General features: G+C 39.3%; 3 protein-coding genes across 3 annotated transcripts; 1 reads left to right on the forward strand and 2 right to left on the reverse strand.

Moving 5' to 3' along the window:
* Nucleotides 1-429: 429 nt before the first annotated feature.
* Nucleotides 430-8,557, reverse strand: akirin1 (akirin 1). The gene is made up of 5 exons (XM_026316950.2): nt 8,182-8,557; nt 2,931-3,077; nt 1,599-1,727; nt 1,033-1,104; nt 430-907 (listed from the first exon to the last, which is right to left on the reverse strand). Exons 1-5 carry the CDS (start codon nt 8,384-8,386, stop codon nt 897-899), a joined length of 564 nt encoding a protein of 187 aa, XP_026172735.1. The 5' UTR covers nt 8,387-8,557; the 3' UTR covers nt 430-896.
* Nucleotides 8,558-10,035: 1,478 nt separating this feature from the next.
* On the reverse strand, nt 10,036-13,994 carry cnr2 (cannabinoid receptor 2). Its single transcript, XM_026317841.1, has 3 exons — nt 13,882-13,994; nt 12,289-12,357; nt 10,036-12,175 (listed from the first exon to the last, which is right to left on the reverse strand). Exons 2-3 carry the CDS (start codon nt 12,335-12,337, stop codon nt 11,115-11,117), a joined length of 1,110 nt encoding a protein of 369 aa, XP_026173626.1. The 5' UTR covers nt 12,338-12,357; nt 13,882-13,994; the 3' UTR covers nt 10,036-11,114.
* A 4,352-nt stretch (nt 13,995-18,346) lies between these two features.
* Nucleotides 18,347-22,283, forward strand: pnrc2 (proline-rich nuclear receptor coactivator 2). The gene is made up of 3 exons (XM_026317039.1): nt 18,347-18,529; nt 19,096-19,308; nt 19,542-22,283. The coding sequence occupies exon 3, from the start codon at nt 19,565-19,567 to the stop codon at nt 20,039-20,041; it is 477 nt and encodes a 158-aa protein (XP_026172824.1). The 5' UTR covers nt 18,347-18,529; nt 19,096-19,308; nt 19,542-19,564; the 3' UTR covers nt 20,042-22,283.
* Nucleotides 22,284-22,553: the final 270 nt, after the last annotated feature.

Here is a 22,553-nt window from a genome sequence, read left to right on the forward strand (position 1 = left end):
ATACCTGCTCTTCATTGAAACCACCAGGTGGCGCTAGAGCCCGCTGTTGTGTTAAACGTTTCGATAACTGTTGCAAATAAAATACACCAACATGTAACCTACACATAAACAAGACGTATTTTTAAAACATTTCGTGTGGTATTGTTGCTTAAAAGTGATGTAAACAATGAATCGATAATTAAAAGTAACTATATTGTTCATCTCTGCAAGTACTGTTGAATGAATGAACTTTTAAATCTCTAGGCAAAAAATGGAAGATAGGATCAGAAAAACAGTAACTTGACTTTCCACAACACAATTTTCGATTCATCTGCCAACAGAAGTTTATAACACAATTAAAACCCCCAGATCAACTACAAGATTAATCTTGAGATGAGACCATTGTGGCTATTGCCCATATAACTAAAATAAACAGCACAGACAAGAAACTAATCACAGATGTTTTTATTTTTTCAAAAGGGAAAAATTCCACATTCTCAGGTAAAATGTTTGGTGGGGGGCAGAGACGTGGGAGAAGCAGGAGCCATTAAATACAGCTGCTGGAAGATTAAACAGAATGATCACATGAGCCAATAAGCTTTTCTACAGCGCCGGCAAAAGATTTGACACGTCTGCTTTAGTCAGGGTTTCCAGGAAGAGCATATCAACAAGAAAAAGGGACAAAAAAGGATGGGCTTCATACAGAGCTTCTCTTTCAGATTCTTCTAAGTATTGGCCAGCAGCAATAGTTTCGAAGTAAGAAATCAACTTCTGCATTAAAAAGTGGATAAACAATGGCACCTAAATAGTTTGAAATGAAGGGGAAAAACAGGGAAATAAAATGAAAATCAAGTGGAAGAGGGCAGTAAAAGAGCAACTATCTTGTGAGAGGAAGCTGGAATCAGATCCATGTGAGTTCAGGAGACATCTGAAACACATAAAATGATTGACAGTCAGAAACAATAACCATCATAGCATCCTTTTCTACTCTAAAGCCTGATCAAACCAGAAATATGTACTTTCTGAACAAAATGGTGGTTTAAGATAACTTACAACTCGCAGGCCGGGCTCCGTATCTTCGCATAATCTGGTCTTGTGTAAATTTCACAAAAGATTCATATTGTTCTAGAAAGAGAAGAAAATAGGGGTGAAGGCGTATGCTATAGTCCAACACCAGATGGGACACAGGACTGATACTGCATCCAAACTAAGAGGAAAATGACTTGCACATATCCACACAAGCATTTCAGTCTTTTCATAAAACACTGAAACACCTGATTAACAGGAACTGCTAGATCTGTTTTTCTCCACAAAACTGCACATCACAACAAACTTCTGTGAAGACTGCTTTGTCTCAGCGAGTTAAACCTGTTTAGTTTTCTGCTCTCTGCGATCACCTGTCTCAATATAGCCAAATTTACATGCATCGTTCCAACTGACATACAGTAGTGTTTTTTTTTTTAGCTGCTTAACAAATGATTCTGAATTTTACTGCACTTGCTCACTGCAGCTGAATTTACAATGCAATCTTAATCTTTATAAACTCTGAGGAAACCATGGATGCTGCAAACATTATCAGCTATGACGTCAAAAGATACTCATAAGCCAAAGATTTTTACCTGCGAGCTTTGTGTTAAGGATCTGTTCATACTCCTCCCGGATCTTCTCCTCATGGTCTTTGAGCAGGCGCTCGCATAGGTAGCTGACCTGCCTCAGTGTAAACGAGGGCTGGTCCTTCCTTGAGGCACCTGAGAAACACAAGGTCAGTTCAGTTATAAAAAGGCTGAATCATCATATCTCCAGCACAGTGATAAGTCACAGTGACAAACATCCTCTCTCCTGAAATAGATGCACAGCCAAGTACAGATTTAGAGCTTTGCTTTATGTCGTCCCCTCACCTCTGCAGGACCAACAGGGTCATGCAGCACTGTGGTTCCTTTCCTTGAATCCCCCTGACGTTTGTCACAGTACAACTGAAGCCAGCTTTAGCTAGTTGATTCAGCAGCGTCTGAGGTCTGCTATGAGCGGCTCAGACTAAAATGTTTGTAAATCACAGCAGAGGATGGCAGAGCGGTGAAGGTTTAATGGCAGCCTCAGACAGAAAGAGGCCAGGCTAGTAACAGTGCAGTCAGTGATCTATGAGGCCGTTCAGAGTTAGGTGGGGGGAAATTACTGGAGCCTGAACATCTTAACTGCCAAGCTGTGCTTAACACATCATACTGCTCCACTGTTATTGCAGCACAAAAACCAACAAAGTAAACCTTGTTTATCAATATGAATAATAACATATGTTTATGTTATGTACTTTTTTTAATATGGGCAACATGCAAACAAAAGATGGACTATTAACTGTTTTACAAAGAAAAATATTGCATGTTCTTGTTACTTCTAAGCTCTTCACAGTAAAACAGTAAATGTAAAATATCCCACAACACTTATTAACACAATTAACTTACTGTAAGTTTTACTTGTTTACATGAAGCATGAAATACTGCTTGCCTACAACACATGCTTTACATGCAATGGTATTCTGTGAAAATAGTGCTGAGCTCTCATGAGAAACACAGGAGCAGGTTGGATTTGGCACAGACAACTACAAATCTTTCAAACTCATATCTGGAATCACAATCTCTCTGCCCTTGTGATGAGCCTGCCTTGAGATCTGAGTTCGTCATATGGGTCCAGGCAACAGTTTGTTAGAAGGCCTTGCAGAACAAATGACCTTCACATTTGTAAATGTTGAGTTTATTAACAGCCCAAAACCGGGCCAACAAAGATGTCTTTGTTGTTAGTTTGATGGTTTTGATATCAGCTATCACACCAGGTCAGGGTAGTTCAGGCGGTAAACATCATCATTGCACTTGCACCATTACTACCTGTGGAATTTGTGGCTACTGTAAAAAAATAGGGCATAGGTTTGTGCAGAATTTACTGTATATGTATGATCTTACCTGGTGGGGAGCTTGGAGCGTTGAGAGAGGAACTGGGGCTGGGGGCGTCACTGGAGTTACAGGGCTCAGTCTGGTTGAAGGCTCCTTCCAGCTGCCGCCGCCTCTGGATCCGGCTGTACTCCTGACGGAGGTTCTGGAAGATCTGCTCTGTAGTGAGTAAATAGGAACAAGTCAAAAACAGAACAGATGAGCCTTAGAAATATTGGCAATATCTAGTCGTGGTTGTACCAGAATATTTCTTTGTAATTAAGCAATTTAACAGTTCTTCAAAACAGGAAACAGACTGTGTGTATTTCTATTGGTTTAGTCTTTAATGTGTGTTCTTTCAATACTACACCCACCACAGCCACATTGAGACAATGTTGAATGTATTCCAGTATGAACAGGGGCTGTTATAGAAAATCCAGTCATCCACACTGCTCGTAAATATAGCTATGCTCAATTTCTCTGTGCTAACACTCAAACTAAAATGGGCTTACAAAAGAAGTAAAAAACATTCTGCAAGAAGGAGAATTTTGAAATTAACATACCAGCTACAGCTATAATAAACACACCCACAGCTCTATTAAGAGACACTTTCTGATCCAGTTATGGTATCACTTTGACTTCTTTCCCAAACATTTCAACCTCATGCCAAGCGAAAATGGTGAAAAGGCTCATGCAACATAAGTCAGTTCTACACTGGGTAGTAACAAAACTAAAAGATTCTCATTTTTCTGAAGGCAGTTTAGTGGTTGTACAGATTGAGTTTTTATGGATGTGCAACGGGCAACGGATTTGTGTGTAGAGATCTGTGTGACAGTTAACTGTCTTTGGATTTCTTGCTGTCTTCATCTACACTAATTGATAAATAAATGGGAAAGTTGACTAATAATGAAATCCCATTGTTGGTTACTCGTGTTTTTAGGATCGACCCTGTGCTGCCCTGCTGCCCAGTGTTAACACAGCCTAAACATGGATCATGGCCTGTACACACAAACCTAATTACACAGTTACTGTCCCAAAAAGTACTAGAAAAATACCATGGCCTCAAACAGAAAACAAAAGAGGAGACATTATTCATAAATGCACCACATCTTTGTACATGTTGCAGCTCTATTTGGGGATCAGTGCCTCATTTAACTTGGGTGGGGAGACAGCTAGAAGCCATGCTGCCACTTCAGCCCACTCATCAGTATGCATGTTTGGGATGTGTGGATCGCGTCTTCTCCACAGAGTCATTTGAAGAAAGCCATATCATATGTGGCCATGCATTTTTGAACTGCTGCTTTCACAGCGACTCCTCCTTGTGCTGTGTTGTGGTCTCTGATCCCTTCCATCATAAAACAGAACTCTAATCTGACACTGTGTTTAGCTAGCACTGGGATAAAAACTCAGTCATTTGATAATCAATCATTCAGCTAAGCCACTTATCATTGCAAAATAAACATTCACAGGTTCCTGCTGCTCCAATGTGAAGAACGGCTGTCTTTATGTCATGGGTTTTTGAATGTAGATCTGCCAAAAAAGTGTGAAGATCTTCAGCTCTTGAAAATTCCTCACAGTATTGTAACATATAGCCTAAAAAATTACCAGCAGATTAACTGAAACTGCCACAACATGATAGTCCCAGCTGCATCTGCTGTAGAGATATTTTAATAATATAATCTACAGATTTTTACAATGAATGAAAAAACTGACTAAATTACAGGTGGTTGCCCTGTCTGAACAAACCAGCTAAAAGGGAAATTTAGGGTGTGGACACAGGTAGAGATCATTTAAATAAGGTAGTATGGAGTTGCAGAGTTTTCCACCACTGCTTACCGGATTCCCCTAGAAAACCCTCCTTTCGAACCAGGAATAATAATAAAATAGACAGGTTCTGGATCCAAAACTAACTTAGTCAGGTACCATAATTCAGGAGTATTCTATTATTTGTTGTTGATGTGACTAAACTGCATTTCCAGAGTTGAGTCTCTGAACACAGACAAGGAATTTACCCAACAGTCTCACATGAATAGCACCACTTGAATAGCACCTGAATGTGCACTTCCTATATGGGAGATTACTGCTGCATTCATTAAGACATTTTTATTTCTGACTAATGGGAGTGAAAAAACGCTGGACATTCATTAGTACTCGTGAGTATGTCTGAATGACAAATAAGAACCCTCTTCTGCTGCCTATCAGCTCAACTGTGGGCGGAGCTTGGCAACAATAACTGTACCACAACCAGGCCAAGTAATCAATCTCTGAGACTTCCGGGAACCAGGGGAGTGAACCTCGGCTAAAAGGCTTACACGTAGGCCAAACAGTGAATATGCCATGAGATCGGACAGATAGATTGGGCACGATGGTGAAGAGAAAACAAAGCTGACTCATAGTCTGTCCATTGCTGCATGACTGCAGGGGGAGGTAGGTTTTGAATGTCCCACCTACCAGGAAGTATGCTGTGTGTTTTATTGGTCAGTTCAAACCTAGAGATCAATCTCCCTCGGGAACACAGGTGTGAGCCTTGCATTAAGTTGTAGTTTAAACTTTGTACCATGCAGCTGGACAAATATGAGATGGTGGAGATGTAGTACAGTACATTTTATATTTGAGAACCTAAGAACACCTGTCTGTCCCAAAATATAATAAACTTAAGTCAGCCAGTCAGTAAAATACACCCATCTCACCTGTCATATGTGGGAATTTAACCACAGCTCCAGTTGGTAACAAGAATAAGACAGATGGGGACAAAGTAGCTGATCATATGTACATTATGAAATAATTACCTAAAGATACCTTGGTATTGCCAGATGCCTACATCTCCCCTGCATACATAGCCCTGCTCACTACAAGCAAACCTGACAAGCTGGAAAGCATGTTTGGGTAGAGAGATGGGTAGGAGGAATGACAGCTGACCTTTTGCTCAACACAAAACTTCTTCGACTTGGCAAACTACAGCAGAAAGACAGGCATACAGCACCACTCCCATGCCATGAGGGCCCCTTTCTGGGTGAAGGTGAGCGTATTACCTGGTATCTGGACCTAATTTCTGCACCAGACAAATATACATTACTTTACCCTTGCAGCTGCAAAGCAGGCAGGGCTGAAAAAAAAGGAAACAAACTGCTCTAATCTTAACATGAAGTTCATACATAAGTAACGTCACAATTTACAAGCTAAAATACACTGATCCTAATGATTCATTTTGTGCACGTATATGCAACATAGTTACATTATAAACACCAATCTGGAGAAGAAAAATAAACCAGGTGGCATAGCATGAGTAACAACAGGGGCAATAAAGTATGTCTTTTCATGTAATCATCAGCAACTGCAAGGAACTGTCCAGTACCTTCTCCAAAACAAAACACTCCCAAATCTGTATGAAGCTTGGACAAATGACAATGGGCATAACAAAGTTCATCAGAAGCATTTCATGAAACCAGCAGTAATAATATCTCCACCAGCACCTATGGGTTAATGCACTCAGCATCACACTGGCTTTCTCTGTAGGTCATGTGTATCAAGCGGCAGCATGATTTAAAGACATGCACCATGAAACACACTCTTTCCTACAAGGTAAAAGTAGAAATGACAGAAACCATGATTTGTTGACTTAATAAAAGACTTTTGTTACTCTCCTGTAATGAAGTGATCGTCACTAAAAGCTTACTTTTCATTTTCGCTTTTAGGGCAACAGGATATTCTACCCCCTCTGCTAGTGAGTCGTCAATGAAGAACCGAAACTGAAGTCATGGAGAACAAAACAAGAAGGGACACACATAGGACTTAACATATTACTTGCCCCATCCTTGCTTTACTAAGTTGTGGGAATAAATTTACAATTTGACATTTAAAAAAAAAAAAAAGTAAGAACTTATGAAACTTGAACCTCTGTGGATTTATGGGTGAGGAGACGAGTGACTGAACATACAATCACTGGTTAATTACGGGGGTGGATCCATCCTAAATCAAAACAGTTTTCTCCAATAACTCCTTGCCAATAAAAACTGGTAATGAGGAATGCGCCTGTGTATTTGTGATTTCTGCACTGCCACTGGAAATGTGAATTAAGGATGGCAAGATCCAAGACAGTATACACTTCACAGCAACAGGACGGTTAACTGGTGGCTTTTATGATGAGCTGAGTAGAGCCAATCGATGTCTAATGAGTGCAAATAATATTAATGCAGAAGTTAACAGTTTGGCTTAGCATCAGTAGTAGTGCTATTACAGCCCTGTAATCTTCTCTTATTTCAGAGCCATGAAGTGAGCAAATAAATTCAAGGACAGACATTTTTCTTCATTTAGAATTCAAAAAGCTTAAGGGTTTGGGCAACCTAACAGCAATGTGACCTATCTGAATGGCTGGCACTTAAAATAAGCTTCACTGGATCACAGTGGAGACTTCGAAACAATTATCTTGTGTCTACTTGCGCACCCAACACCCAACCAATGCACACAGCAGAGCTGCTTTTTTAAAAGTCAATTGGAGAGTAGAGTACCAGCATAAAAGAAATGAACAATGCCTTCCAGGCACTAGGAATAGAAATGGTTGTGGTGCATAATCGTAACCCCCACCTCAGTGCAAGACAATCGTGGCACTGAAGCCAGGGAACATTACCCAGGCAGCTCCTAATTAACAGCCTGCAATGATGTGCTGCTGTGATGCCATTTATCTTCCTGGGACAGCCAACAGGCTAGTCTGTAACCCAGGTGTTTAAGTGTAAGCAGGTTCTTTTGTTTAGTCCGATCAGTTTTCAAATTGTTGAATAGACTAACGTCATATTCTTGTATTAAGTAGGCGTGATTTGCCATGATGCCACAGCCGCATGTTATGCAGACTTCTTTGATAACATCAGACATATAGTTAGTTATATTCAACTTACCCAAAGCTAGAAATAGTATTTAGCCTCTCTAAACAAGAATTTAGTATTTTCATCATATCACATCAATACTGCCGTATGTAGGCGAAGTCAGCTAACTATGCAACAGTACAATGAGATGGCAAATTGCCAATAACGAATGCCTACAGGGCCACCTCCACTTCTGTGAGCCTGATGATTTATTTTGATTAGTAAAATTATCTGTGTCGGTAAATTAGCTAATGACGACGTTCCCCTTCCTGACATTAGCTTAGCTGGGCTAACGATTAGCTTCCAACCCCCATTCTGATTATCTCTACTAGCTAGCTATCCATTCCACTCCACCCAGACCCCCTCCCCCATGACACCCACCCTGAAACGCAGAAAAAGACGTCAAATCTGGTTTGATTTCATACCTGGGGTGAGCCTGTGTTCGCCTCCTATGGCCGGAGGAGACATCGAATGCGTTGGGCTGTCGACTGGGGGACGGAGGTTGCATCTTTGAGGGGACGGAGTGCCAGGAGTCCCCGGTAGTGGATTGCACCTTCTCCGCTTGGGAGACTGGGGACTGAGAAGGGCCTCAAACTCCATCGACCGCTTTAACGTAGCTCCGCAAGCCATATTAGTTAACCAAAACGGAGGGAATACAAGTTATAAAAAAATCGACCCGCAAAAATTGGGGTTTAGCGGTCGGGGTTTATACGTTAAACGTTCCTCAAATTTGTTAAGCCTTTCTTCCTCTCCACAACAACGGGTTTTCTTCTCGGAGTAGTAAGCCAACTGCCGAGCCAGCCTGCTGAATTTTTAAAACGTCACAATGGCTGAGCCTACCATTACAGGAAAGAGGGGGGGGTTCAGATATTTACAATCCTTATTGTTCATTGTCTAGTGATTAGAAATGTAACTGTCATCAACATTTGTTCTGTTTTAATGTAGTATTTAACATATATCTGACTTAGTTGTGATAATACTTTCTCTTTCACCGTTTTTACGCTACGATGTAAAGCCTCGTAACCCTATTGTTGTTTTTGTTCGCCTGCCGTTGAACTCAAATTGAAGGTTCACGAGACGTCGACTGGTCGTGGTGGTCAGGTAACTCAGGAAGATTAAAGATGACACCAGGTAAACTTTAACCTCCCACAGCAATGGTACATTTTATTATGTATTTGCCGTCTGTGTAGTATTTACATTTAATTTATTACATTAAATATATATTTATGTGTGTGTGTGTGTGTGTGTGTGTGTGTGTGCGCGCGCGCGCGTGTGTGTATGTATATAAATATATACATATATGTAGCTGAAGTTAGGTGATAATGACCAGAAATTGAGTCCATGAGAAATAAAAAAATGTTAGAATAATAATAATAAACCTTTTGCCATGAACGAACTCACTGTGTATTAAATTAAAGTCTTTGAAACTTGTTAAAATGAGCAGCAGTCAGCCAGATTGACAGTATGGTCAAATAGTGGATACTGTTTTTTGCTTAAATTTAGTTCTAATGCCAGAAAGAAAAAAGCGTAGGCCCACCAAACTGGAGCTCCAGCCTACACCTTTTCAGACTGCAAAGTCTTCATGTTGCGTTAATGTTTGTGTGTGTGTGTGCGTTGTTCATTGTGATCTGTACTTCTTAACTGTGGTATTTTAGTAATTGCCTTTTCCCTTTTTCTCTTTTTTGCCTGATCACAGAACAAAATAGATTTTAAAGAGACTTAAAATTGCCATCATGCATGGTTTTCAATCATGGTTTTTAACCATCTTTTTAGTTATGATGTGTGTGGTGGTTCTTTTTCTTTACCTTGTTTTGTCTATTTTTGTGGAGTAAACATTAAATTGATTCCTGCTATATAGTTAGTGAATAAAGCAATCAAATCTAATCTGCACACTGGATGTCTCTGTGGCTGTGACAGTTTATTTCATGTGCACATCATGTGCATGTCCCCTCCACATAAGATAAACCAGTAAGTACTAAATGAACTCTGTTGAGTCCGGGGTGAGGCAAATTGTGTCCTTTTTCACCGAGATTAAAAGTCACGTGTATTTTTCACAAATTTCATATTTATTTTCTTATTTGTCATATCTAACATTGATATGGCAAACTTCCATTATTCTGCATGTGACTTCTGGCAGCAGTGGTAACACTGTGAGACATTTACAGACCATCAAAAACACTGGTCTGCCAAACTGTTTTGTCACTTGACAAATGATAAGATGAATAAGACTATTTGTTGCAATTTCTGTGAAAATAAATACATAAAGAATCAAAACAGAGAATGGTCAAATATTATTTTAATCAGTTGATACAATTGTTGAACCGTGTTCTTCCCTGTGTATCCAGCAAGCGTCAACAATTTGCCGCTGTAAGATGAAGTCCCTGTGAGGATATGTTTTACTGCAGCTGCTCGTCCTCATTATTGCAAAGACTGTTCTAGTCTCTGTGCTTGTTTAGTTGCTGATGTGTGTCCTGTATACGGGACTTGGGTGCATGTGGTGAACACTGAGTGAAATCCTCCCATGCGTAGGGCTTTTGTGGAGTCCTGGCATTCATGTGCAGATCATATAGGCAATCCCCAGGGACCTCTGTTTCTAGACACTCAAATACAAATAATAGTGGATCCAAAATTTATGTCAGCAGCTCAATTCACAGGATGCTATTTCATAGCTGTGAGAGCATTAAATCACTGACACTGGAGGCACAGAGGTTATGAGTTACATGGCCACATTACATCATTTCACTTAAAAAAGCCCAACACATGATGAAATTTTGTTTGACTTAAACCAACACCTAGGAATGCATTTCTACTGGAATTTGTTATTAGTTATCTAATAGTCTATTATTATTTATATTAGTTAATAGTCCTTTCAGACCTTGTTATTATCACAAAATGCTGTACAAAACTAATTTATGCTTGAAAGCAACTAACTATATTCTGAAATAATAACATTAATCTTACTTACCAGTAATAGTAATAAAGGTGTACCATAATCTAACAGTATATTGTTCTTACGATTAAAATATGTGATGAGAAACTATTCACTGATGTTTTTCCTTACACACACTGTTTTTTACATGTGACTGTGTTTAAAAACTCTGTGTCATATGTTTTCATTTGGCTTTTAGGTCTTTTTGTTTAAGACTTATCAATATTTTTTAGCAAAATACCCTTGTTCAAAAAGCCTAGTTAAGCCAGCTCTAATAATTTGTGCTTAATGAATGCTACTATTGGGTTTTGTGGATTTGATTCTTAATCTGCAGTAAAGTTGACTGAAATTTCCTCACTGCCAGCATAAGGCATAAACATCAGACATCTCTCTGTCATTTTATATTTTTCACCTCCATCATTTTATATTTCAGCTGCTCACCATTTCTGAGACTGTGTTAAGTTGGGGGGTTCTGATTCTGGGCATCTCAACCTCGCATGAAGCACTAAACTTGTCTTCACCAGATGATAGGGTTAAATCCTCTGTCAGTGTTTTACACCTTCGAGTCTTACACAGCCTTTGTAGCAGCTGCAGAAGAGCAACTCTCAAGTCTCGGCAGCGGAGGGCATATAGCAGTGGGTTGACTGCAGAGTTGACCAGGCAGAGGGTGCTGCAAAAGGCGAAGGCCCTCTGTTGGGTGTCGGACAAGCGCACAGAAACATCAGCTAGCATGAAGGAAAGTACAGGAAGCCAGCAGCTCACCAGTATCAGCAAGATCAAGCCAAAGGTACGAGCCAGCCGAATATCCATCCTCATGCGAGCATGGCCTGTCCCTGCTGCTGTCTGTAAGCTGGTCATGGAGGATTCATGACGGTGAGCCTTGCAAAGAATGAGAGCATAAGCCCACAGAATAAGAGCCAGTAGCACCAGGATGAAGCTGGTCCAGCAGGCCACATAGCCTTGGTTGATGTAAGGAAAAAGACGAGAACAAGGTGGGGTGAGGCCTGTGGAACATGTCCAGCCCATCAAAGGCAAGAAGGATATGAAGGTGGTAGTGCTCCATAGAATCAGCAGGCTAAGCAGTGCTCGCCTGCGGGTCAGCAGAACTTTGTATCTGGAGGCCTGGTGGATGCAGAGATAGCGGTCCAGAGCTGTCAGCAGTAAGCTGCCCACTGAGCTAGTGAAGGCCATTGTAACACCACCTAATTTGAAGAGGTAGGCAGTGGAGCCATCGTTGCGACGAAAGAGGTGGAAGTCCAGAAAGCTGGTGGTGAAGAAGCAACTGGCAAAGACATCAGCCAGAGCAAGGCTGCCAATGAACAAATATGAAGGCCGCCGCCGTAGGGTGGCAGTGGCAGCGATCACCCACAGCACGAGTGCATTTTCCAGCAATGTGATAGGACCTGCCAGGAAACAGATGGCGCCAATGGCTGTTTTCTCTGCTTCCACGAGGACCATGTAGCATTCCAGATTCTCACAAGACCAGTTAGCTGTGACAAAAAACACAGATTATAACAAGTCTTAGTAAACAATTGAACTGACACTGCAGTGGACATCTTTATTGTAATTCAGAATAGACAAAGTTGTATGTGTGACTGCATACCTTTAGCTTCAGTAGCCGATAAAGAAGTAGGAACCTCCCATTCCTCCATTTCAGTTGTTACCCTCTGAGCTAATGGTAAGTGTAGTTAAAAAATAAAGTAAATTATCTTTAAAACAGTCCATGGGAAAGTTCTTCATTAAATATGAAACAATTTTATCAACAAGGTTTTCATATCATTATATATGTGGTAAAGTATAAAATGTGATTACTGTTTTTCTCATTGTCAGTATTGACATTGGTATTTAAAAGGAACTTGGACATTTCTGAGTCGAGACAGAAGTTCTATTGAGGTACGTGCAAACATGATCATTTCAGAATCAGTTGATAAGGATATTGGGGGAGATAATCACAGGGTGTATGTGATGTTTTCTTCCTCTATATTTTAAAAACTCGTGAATACTCGACTCATAATTTCATTGTGACTGACTGGCATTTTACTGTAACACACTGGTCTTCCTGTAGATCAGGACGTATTTTCCTGTTATCATAATTTAAAAGGGTAAAGAAAGACTTCCCCCTTTTGGTACAACACTGAATTGTATTTAAACTGGGCAGTTAACTGGTGGGCGAAGGTAACCAAGAGATGAATAATTGGCTGGATGAGTGCATCACCTGTATACAATCCATAGCTGGAACACATTGTGTGAAACTGATATGACTAGATTTGTTTAAACTAATTGTCTTCTATAAATGATTGCAAGGAGTGGCTTAAACATGAGGAATATCTTTTATATAACATGACCAAACCATAAAATGCATGTAAATCAGGCTAATCTTGATTGAAAAAAAAAATTAAAAAAAAGGTTTATAAAGCTGCATAGAAACACAGAATACATAAAACCATTTCATACAGCCACATTTAATGCAGGTTAAATGTTTATCATCAGGCATAGACCGAAGGGAAAACTAGGTCTCAATGTCCTTTTTTGGTGCCTTTTCCATTTTTTTCCCCTTTAAACTGATTCCAGTGCCCACTGTTTTTGTTTTTCCTCACGAAGATGACAGTGCCTTATGAAAGGGTCAAAAATATATGTAGGCATAAGTCATGTAAGTAAATTACTTACTTGATGGACAATATTTCTCAATTTGACTCTGGGCCACATGAGTGCATGCAAAGTGAATATATTACACCACCTCAGGGTTTCTCTTTTCTCACTTGCAGTGAAAATGACTGACAGACTGCTGTATTTGCCAAAATAGTCATTCTTAAAGAATGATTGCCCCGTTAACAAGTAGCAGTGGATGCAGCGACTGTCTTTTATAATAAGAAAAAACATGCACACAGCCAACTGAATCTCATCTTTAGTGGCATGTGTGCTGAAATATCATGTGGAAATAATTGCTTGAGTCACTGTTGCATGTTGCTTCAACATTTCACAAGCCTTTTGGCATAAGTTATAAAATAGAGCAAAGTAAATCTATTGTGCAAATATAGTACAACTTTGCAAATAAAGTTAAATAACGTTATTCAGGACGTTAAAAACAAGCATGTTTTTCTTATAACATGAAAAATCACATTTACAAAGGGATAAACACCAATTCAAAGACCAGTGGATGTTAAACATGTAACTGAAAAACTTTCAAAGAGCTTACCTTATGTTCTCTTTTGTCGGAGGGTTTCTGATTTCAAGCTATTTGATTTTCTGTCTCTCTCAGCCGTAGTACAGCCAAACACACACCAAACAACCAGACCTGACTGATGGCAAAATGTGAAAGTGAGGGAGAAGATAAGTAGGGTGGCTATGATGACAGAAGGGCGGGAGGGGGGGGGGGGGGGGGGCAAGAGGAACAGAGAAATGAAGAGATAAAAGGCAGCAATTTATGTTCTTCTGAAATGTTACATTACAGCTGCACTCTGATGAATCTGAGAATAAAATGTTAGCAGTAAAGTTTATCTTTTGTTTGATTTGCTAGATCACATATAACTGAAATTCAACTATTCGTCACAAATCCACAGTGGTCTGAATCAAACATATATGGTGAAGTAGAGACTAACTGTACTGATCTCACAGTGTCCTTCATGAGCAATGTGTTTCAAGCAGACAGGTCAGGATGGACACTGGGGAGAAGACTATGCACTTAAAAAGGGACATGGGTGTCAGTGAAAGTGTAAAAACATGTCAATAAAAAAGGAAGGAAGAAACATATCACAAATTAAGTTTTGAGGAACTCAAATTAGGCTATGAATTTATTTGTCCCAAACTAACAGAATTTCAATTAGGCATGAATTAACTAGTAAGTGGATTTTTTATTATTTTAGAATTATTTTATTATTTATTACTTTGTTAGTTGAAATATTGCTTGTTAGAATAGACAATGCTGTTTTGTGCTTGTTATCACAATTAAGACTTAGTCTCTCGGTTTTACAAATTCGTTCATTAAATTCTAACAATAATTGTATTGTATTAATTTTTTATGTGAATCAGTCAGTAGAATCAACCTTGATAACAAATCATAAGGATTTTGATGTTTTTTTCTTTTCTATTCTGCACACTAGTTATGGGCTAGTGTGTAATATCACCTTCAGTACAACAGGGGGCAATGCAAAGCAACTATAAACATTGGACCTTTATGTTACTCAGTAACCTAAAAAGGAACATGATAATGGTGATGAGCTAAAGAATATGAGGTGTTTTAATTTCTATTATTCTTTATTGATACAAACTCATACAGTTGTCCCATCAGCAATTAAGGCCATTTAATTTAGCTAATGTCTCTCTGGTGAAAATAAAGTAAATTAGTATTTCAAAAACAACTTAATCAGGTCATAAAACCACATACCTGAGGCATTCTGAAATGAATTAACAATCTATTTTAGCCTCTCAATTTAGAGAAAAGTATGCTCAATAACACAGTTACTCGGACTAATAAATGTATCAGAATAGATGGCATGAAAATGGGTCAGAAAGGGATGTTTTGTGATTTTTAAAATTGGACATTATTCAAGAAAATTAATAATTTAAAAAGCAAAAACAAAAATCAACTCATCTCATAAAAAGATGATATCTGGTATACTGGTCACATCTTCCCCTCCTCTGACCTGATAGATCTAGCAGGCCAGAAGGCAGGAAATGTGATTAGGAGCAGACAGCACATCTCCAATAAGATTTCTCCTCAGTCACTGACTGGCCTGGTGCAGCACAACAAAACAGACAACAGGACAGAATAAAGCCTGAAATGTTCAATTATCAGCTGGATTACATTGTCCTGCTACACAATTCCTTTCAGAAATCACCCTTGACACAAATATCAGGGCTCGCTTTGCTGTTAAGATTGATTTAGGTTGAACCCATTAATCAGATTTCCTCTCCTCATTTCCAGATTGCCAGACCTTTAGACAGCATCAGTATCAGATCAGTGATGTGAAAAACACAAGAAACTGATGAGCAGGTCAAGCAATAATATAATTATTTCATGCAAGATGCTATGATAATGTTTAATTATTTCTTTTTTAGAATAATAAATCATGTGACTGTTTAATAAAAATATTTAGAACAGAAATGACATGTAAAATTATGTAGTTATTTTTCAACTAAAAACCTAGACCTTTTTTATAAATGCATTATTTTTCTTTTTTTTTTCCATTTTCTTTTTCCACTTACAATATTCAAACTGTTTCCTGTAAAATACCAAACTTTTGTTGTAGCTTTCAGGATTTACATTTTACCTGATATTGATGATGTACTATGACTTGTCCTAACTTGTAGGATACTTACAGATACAGTACACATAGCTGTAGAATTTTAAAAAGATTCTGATGTCATAAACACATAAAGTTTAGTTATTTAGATATTTCAAATTTTTGTTCCTGGGTTAGACAGTTTTAAATTAAAAAGGAATAGGAAATTGCAGACTGTGACTACTCAAGAATAAACTGTATAAATACCATTGTATAAGTGCATTCAGTGTCTTTTGTGTTCATGTATCTCCACTAAACTAGAGAATAACCTGGACAGATTTCATTGTAATGCATCTGCGGGTAAAATAAAAGGCCTTTCATATGGAGCCAACTTATTGCTGAGTGGTGTGAAACCATTTCTGCTTCTGGTCTTTCCTACCTCACTTTTTGCGGGTGTGTTTTATGGCACATTGAACACTTTTCAAATTCATGTGAAACTCCACTGATTGTTTACTTTTGCCTCTTTACACCCCATAACAACTGCAAATGGCCAATAAGACTGAGAGTGACCAAGAGTAGGCTATGGATTATCTCTGCCTGTGTGAGAAAAACATGGGACCCTACACCACTGTTGTTTTCAGTGTGTTTTCCATTCCACTTTCAAGGACAGCCTACTGTATATTCCTTATGTCTATGATGTCTTTACAACAGTAAAATATGGACCTTTGTCGACCTCCTGTGTTCTGTACTACCCATACAGTAGCCTCTCAGTGACCTACTTTCCATACATAGGCTCACTGGTTCTTGATTGTCGCAACCCCCTTCTAAGACTTGCTTTACTTTGGGGTGTGTCCTTTCATGGCCTTCGCCTAGACTGGCAGCTGCAGACTATAATATAGCAATCAAGGAAAGTAGGATAGTATTGACTGTGCACTTAGATATAAGTTATTCAAACAACACAGGTGAAATGTCTTCTTTAGACTTATGTACAGACTCCTATAAAACCTGCTGGAGGACTTTATGGTATAATATCCATGGGCAATGTCTAGGAGGACCACAAGAAAAGCATTTTTCAAAATCAAAGTAGAACCTTTCAAACAAATACAATATATACCTAACACATGGGGACCCACATGATATGGAAAGACTGAAAGCTGAATATTCAGGAGTTAAGGAAAAATATGAAATAGGAAATGCTCAAATGGGCCTATATTTCTTAGGATTTAGTGGAGACAATAGCTTTTATGGTCTTCTATAAGTTATAGTAACCTATTTTTAGTAACCTCAACCACTTCTTAGATTAGATTGCATTGTAAACATGTTGTAGTATTGTGGCTTGAGCCAGCAAACTCCCTTTTCTTTTCCCACTCTCATTTCAACACGCTGCCACAAGTTATGTAAGAAGTACTCACATCTTTTATTTAAGTAAAAGTACCAACCCTCCACCTGCAATAAAAAGCATTTAAGTCCAGAAGTGTTAAGTAAAAATGTACTTAAAATATTAAAGTAAAAGTACTCATGCAGTAAAATACCCCTTATATCCCTTGTAACTGGTATATTAAAATTGATTTTACTGGATTGCTAATAGCTGTACACCAATTCCAACAAGCAGTGTTAGGTGGTCTAGTGGAGCTAGTTTTAAAAGTTTTATTTAGGCATAAATATAGTGTATAATAAAGTTTGGTACAGTGGTTCCCAAGCAAAAAGATGACAAACACATGGTTATATTGTTTTATTTCATGTTGCTTAGATTTGTTTTATAGTTTCATTTGTTTCAAAGCGTCATAAGCTGATTCTGGTTTTAAGATAAAGTCTCATTGTTAAAATCTGAATCTCAAACCGAAGCTAATGGACCTGTTGGATAAGCTTTTGTTTTACCAGGAAGCCAGATGACATGGGGGGCTGGGTATCTTACAAAGAAGAGTTGCTGTGTATCGTTAAAGCCTGTAGTTTCAACCATAGACTGTGGTCTCAACACAAACAGTTTTACTGTGCACTGTGTGCAAACAGGAAACTGTGGTTCAATATGTTTTTCTATAGCAATAAAAGTAAAAGTCAAAAAATCGAAACGGTGGACGTCTTTTGAAGAAACGCTCTACAACACATAATACACGCCACCTCTGATGTTATCCTAATGATTCATGCTGTATGTAACATAATACTTAGTTCCTGTGTAATAAAGTTTGAAAATATCTGGTATTTTCTAAAGTAAATGTGCTTTTTGTGTTGTTTCTTACTTCTCTCAGGAAATACCCAACAAAGGCAAAGAGGAGTGTCAGCGATTGACGTCACCCTGTCTGGCAACAGACGTGAATGGCGTTTGTCTTTCTCTTCGCTGATTGGCCGGTCGGTTTGTGCCCGGTACGTGATTGGTCAGATTTGGGTAAGAACGAAGTACATAACTCCGCAGTAGATTCCATTTTGTTGCAATCCAGACGGAGTTGGGGGGGAGAAGTGACGTCCGTCATCGGCCACCTTTAACACCACATACTCTTCGAAGGAGACGGATTTGTAGGAAATATAGCTTGCTGTGCTTTCTATATAGTCCGTGGAGGTATTTTAAAGACAAATCGCATATTTTTTTCTGACGAAGGGCTTCAGCAATCAACCCTGAAGAAGTCGGTAAGAGAAATTGTTTTGTGTGTCGTCGCCATATTGAGCTCACTCTTCTTTGTTTTGGTTTGGTGCCAAAGTGGTGTGACACAGGTTCGTTAAAGTGCTGTTTATTTGACAAATGGCTAGGGTTTTTAACACGAAATCATCTTGATCGAAATAATTACAATTGGACGTTTTTCTATATGGTAAAAACGTCGGATAGTCGGATTGCGGGACAAAACGACTGCAGCTTAACCGAGCTGGGGCGCATAAACAAAAGTGGGTAACGTGTCGCAGTTTTGTTATGTAACGTTAGCATTTTGTTGTGATATCTGCCTGCAGTTGCAGCTATTAAATAATACTAATAATTTCTTAGCACGGTAGGGTGGGTAGCTGCTGTTTTGTCGTTTATTGCTTTTTACACCGCTAGAGACGTTATGACGCACACCGAAATACACGTCCCCTTGGTGAAGAACACAATAAGCTGTTAATCGACTGATTTTTTTTTTTTTTTTTTTTTTTTTTTTCTTCTTCTTCAACGATTACTTCTTAAATGTGTTAAGCATTTCTAACTGACCCTTTTCCCACAAAAGGTCATCGACGTCTTGGAGCATCGTGTGCCGAGGTGAATTGATGTTCAGCTCGGCTCCACGAGAAAACAACGCTCATCAGCACATGAAAGCCTCAGATTTTGCAGGACACAAACGTGCTGCGAGAAGTAGACAGAAAACTACTTCGAGGACTTGGGGCCCGATTGGAGGTGAAAGATTAAAGCTAGATCTCTGCTTCTTTCTGACAACAAAGAGGTGAGCTGGAGCTGTTTTTGCACTCGGTTGTGTGTGTGTGGTGGGGGGATGGGCGCCCCAGGCTTGGTGTTTCTGCACGTAGCCCCTGTGCTTGTTATTACTGAGAGGCGGTGGGAGTGTGTGTAGATTACATTGTCACATTTTACACAATAAATCAAATCAATCTTGAGCAGATCAAGATATGTTCTCTAGATTTTAGCACACTTTACTAATAATATATTGCAATCATGTAGGTGACACGTAGTGCAAAAGCAGCATGGGAGGTGGAGAGAGGTACAACATTCCAGTTTCCCACCCTGAGCGCCCTTTGCCAAAGAAGAACCATCACCTTGGCCGTGCTAAGCAGAGGGGCCGTGACCAGAACGGAGCAACTGCAGCATCATCTGCAGGGGGGCCCGGGGGCCTTCACCATCATGGTCACCGCCGGAACGACAAAGGTGCAGCCTACCACAGGTCTCCAGAGGCGCGGCAGGCCGCGTCTGCAGAGAAGAATGCTTCTGTCCGCTTTGCCACCAGCTATAATCAGAGCTGGGAGGGTGCAGTGTCTCACCTTAACACACTCCTGGCCAGTCAAGGAAGTCCAAGCTACGCAGGGCCTAAGTTCAGTGAGCCACCCTCGCCCAGTGTGTTGCCAAAGCCCCCCAGCCACTGGGTGTCTTTCCCAATGGGCTCCTGTGACAACAGGGAGATGATGGCTTTCCAACTCAAGAGCCTCCTCAAGGTGCAAGCCTGAGAGGGATACCCACACTTTAAGTAATAAGTAGCCAATACGTGAACTGAGACTCCTTTGAGGGCACTCACCCACCAGGAACACCTCAGCGCTGTACAACTAGATGTTTTTAGTGATCTCTCTGAGGTTTGGGAAGCATTTGCAGCAAATTTTTTGCTGTTGATGTTTACACCATTTTTGTTTTTTTTGTTTTTTTAAACCAGTATTTCAAAACAATACAGTACAGCCATGCAGCCTTGCTGGTCGGTGGTGCCTTTACCGGAGTCAGTTTTTGTGACAAATGACAAACTGGATATCCATTGTATTTTTGTTTTTTATTTTGGCTGTCAAAGCAGACTGAGTGTACTTTTCCCTCCAAACAAGGGTTTATAGTATTAGGTCAGGTAAGTTCTCATCACCTTAGTTTTTTAGCTTTTTGATTTCCAAAAGATTGTGGCCTCTAAGGTTTCAGGCACTAAAACACATTTGTATCATTCTGATTATGACACACTTCTTTAAAAAAAAAAAAATTCTTAACATTCTTTGTGCGGATTAGAAAAGACACTCAACTGCAATTCTGCAGGGAAAAAAGCTATTTTACTGAAGGTAATAAGCTGTAGCGAGAAAGTACCGGTTGAAAATATAACCTCAGACTAAAGAGTAACATGACCATGGCACATGGGCCTTGGGCTGTCAACTCCTGTACTTCTTTTTTCTTTTTATTGCGCTGTGCGCACATGCACTATAGGAGTTGACCTCGTCTAAGAGCCACAACACTCTATCATAGCATTATTTTGTACAAGTCCTTTTTGTTGTAGAAAGATGTATGAAGTGTTGTGTGTAACCAAAGCTATGCTGTATTTTTTTTTTTTTTTTTTTTGACAGACCATTTTATGTGTGGTTGGCATCATTCTCATTGCCAGCCCCAAGTGGGAAAAAGATCAGAGTCTCCTGGGTCACCTTTTAAGTGTTCATCTGTTCCAATCAATATTATTACTGTTCCTCAGTCTGTCTATTCCAGTTAGCGCTGCAGCTTTAACTTGCGGAAGAGAGCCAGGCTTTGATATGGAACTATAGTTTCACTTGGCCATAAAATGGCCCTGTTAGCTGCACGCATTTGTAAGACACAGCTGAGGAAGGTTTCTGAAGTGAAGTGGCTCAAGGGACTCGACATGAGACAGGAGGCTGGTGTCAGTGTTTACAAAACAGGTCTCAATGCTTGACCATCCCATAATCAACAGACACTGTCTCTTGCCTCTGCCTCTTGCACTGCAATCATTTTTTTTTTTTTTTTTTTTTTCCCATGAATTACAGGCCAAAATGCTCTTAGTATGAAGGCACAAATGGCCTCATGGATTCCCTTTTGTGATTTAATCCTCTATGGACAGTTTTTGCTTTTCCTTTGCAGAATTGTTGTTTTTATGGCCAGCATAAAAATGACAAAACAGAATGAGAGCTAGTATGTTGAAAGAGCCATGTAAATAATGAAATGTAAAAAGTACTTGTAGCATATGTACATTTGCAGACCAAGTTTAAGGTCTGCCTGAAAAAAGTATTTTTAGTAACAACACTGAATGTATAAGACGATCTAAGGATGTGTCTTGACTTCAATACTGAAGAATATTTTTGTTAAAAAAGAAAAAAAAATCTGCCTATAGCATTTCTCAGTGCCCCTGCACTGTCTTTGCAGAGATCTTGCACATTTTTTATTATTTTGTATCATACAGTGTAGGGTGAAAGATGCTAAGTGCAAATTAAGACTAACAAAATATCAATTGGATCTTTGGAGACTTGCATATGTATGACTTTGAGTTCATAATATGTTTACACTATGTGAACATGATGCTTTTAATCTTGAGTTGACCTGTTTGTGCCTATGTTGATCCCCATGCCTAAACTGTTTTCATTAGGTGGCAATGCCAGAAATTGAGGAAATGTTTTCAACAAAACCACTTTCAATTCTCAGCTGTTCTTCCGCCAGCTGACAATGGAATGTGGCCCGATGTAGTTTATATTCTTTTTATTAGTTCATGATATTGAAAAAAGATGTTTTGTCCTGAATGGGTTCTGCATGGCAATGTCTCCATATTCTAAATTATTAACTTGTAATGAATTGGCTGCAAATTTCGTCCTCTAATTCAATGTCACTGAAGAAAAGAAAATATGTCCGTTTTTAAGATTGGTATGAATTGGTGTTAAAAATGCAATGTGAATTGATGAGAAAAATTTTACAAAAGACAAAAATAAATCCCTTCCCCTCCCCCCACTCCTGTCTGTTCTTTAGTATCTAGTAATGGCAGTTAATGAGATTATACACACAAAGGTGCTTGGGTGAGAATAACTGCACTGCAAATATTAAGTTGACAATGCTTTACTGACCAATACATGGAAAAAGAGTGCAACTCTTGAACATAGCTGTAACAACATAATGAACAAAACGTTGGGAAACTGCCTTTCATACACTATCAAATGCTATTGAAGCTGCTCCTACAGTATGCAGGTTACTGCCCCAGGAAACCAGAAATGTAAGGTGAGA

This window comes from Mastacembelus armatus, chromosome 16 (assembly GCF_900324485.2).
Source record: "Mastacembelus armatus chromosome 16, fMasArm1.2, whole genome shotgun sequence".
In the NCBI taxonomy this organism is placed as follows: Eukaryota; Metazoa; Chordata; class Actinopteri; order Synbranchiformes; family Mastacembelidae; genus Mastacembelus; species Mastacembelus armatus.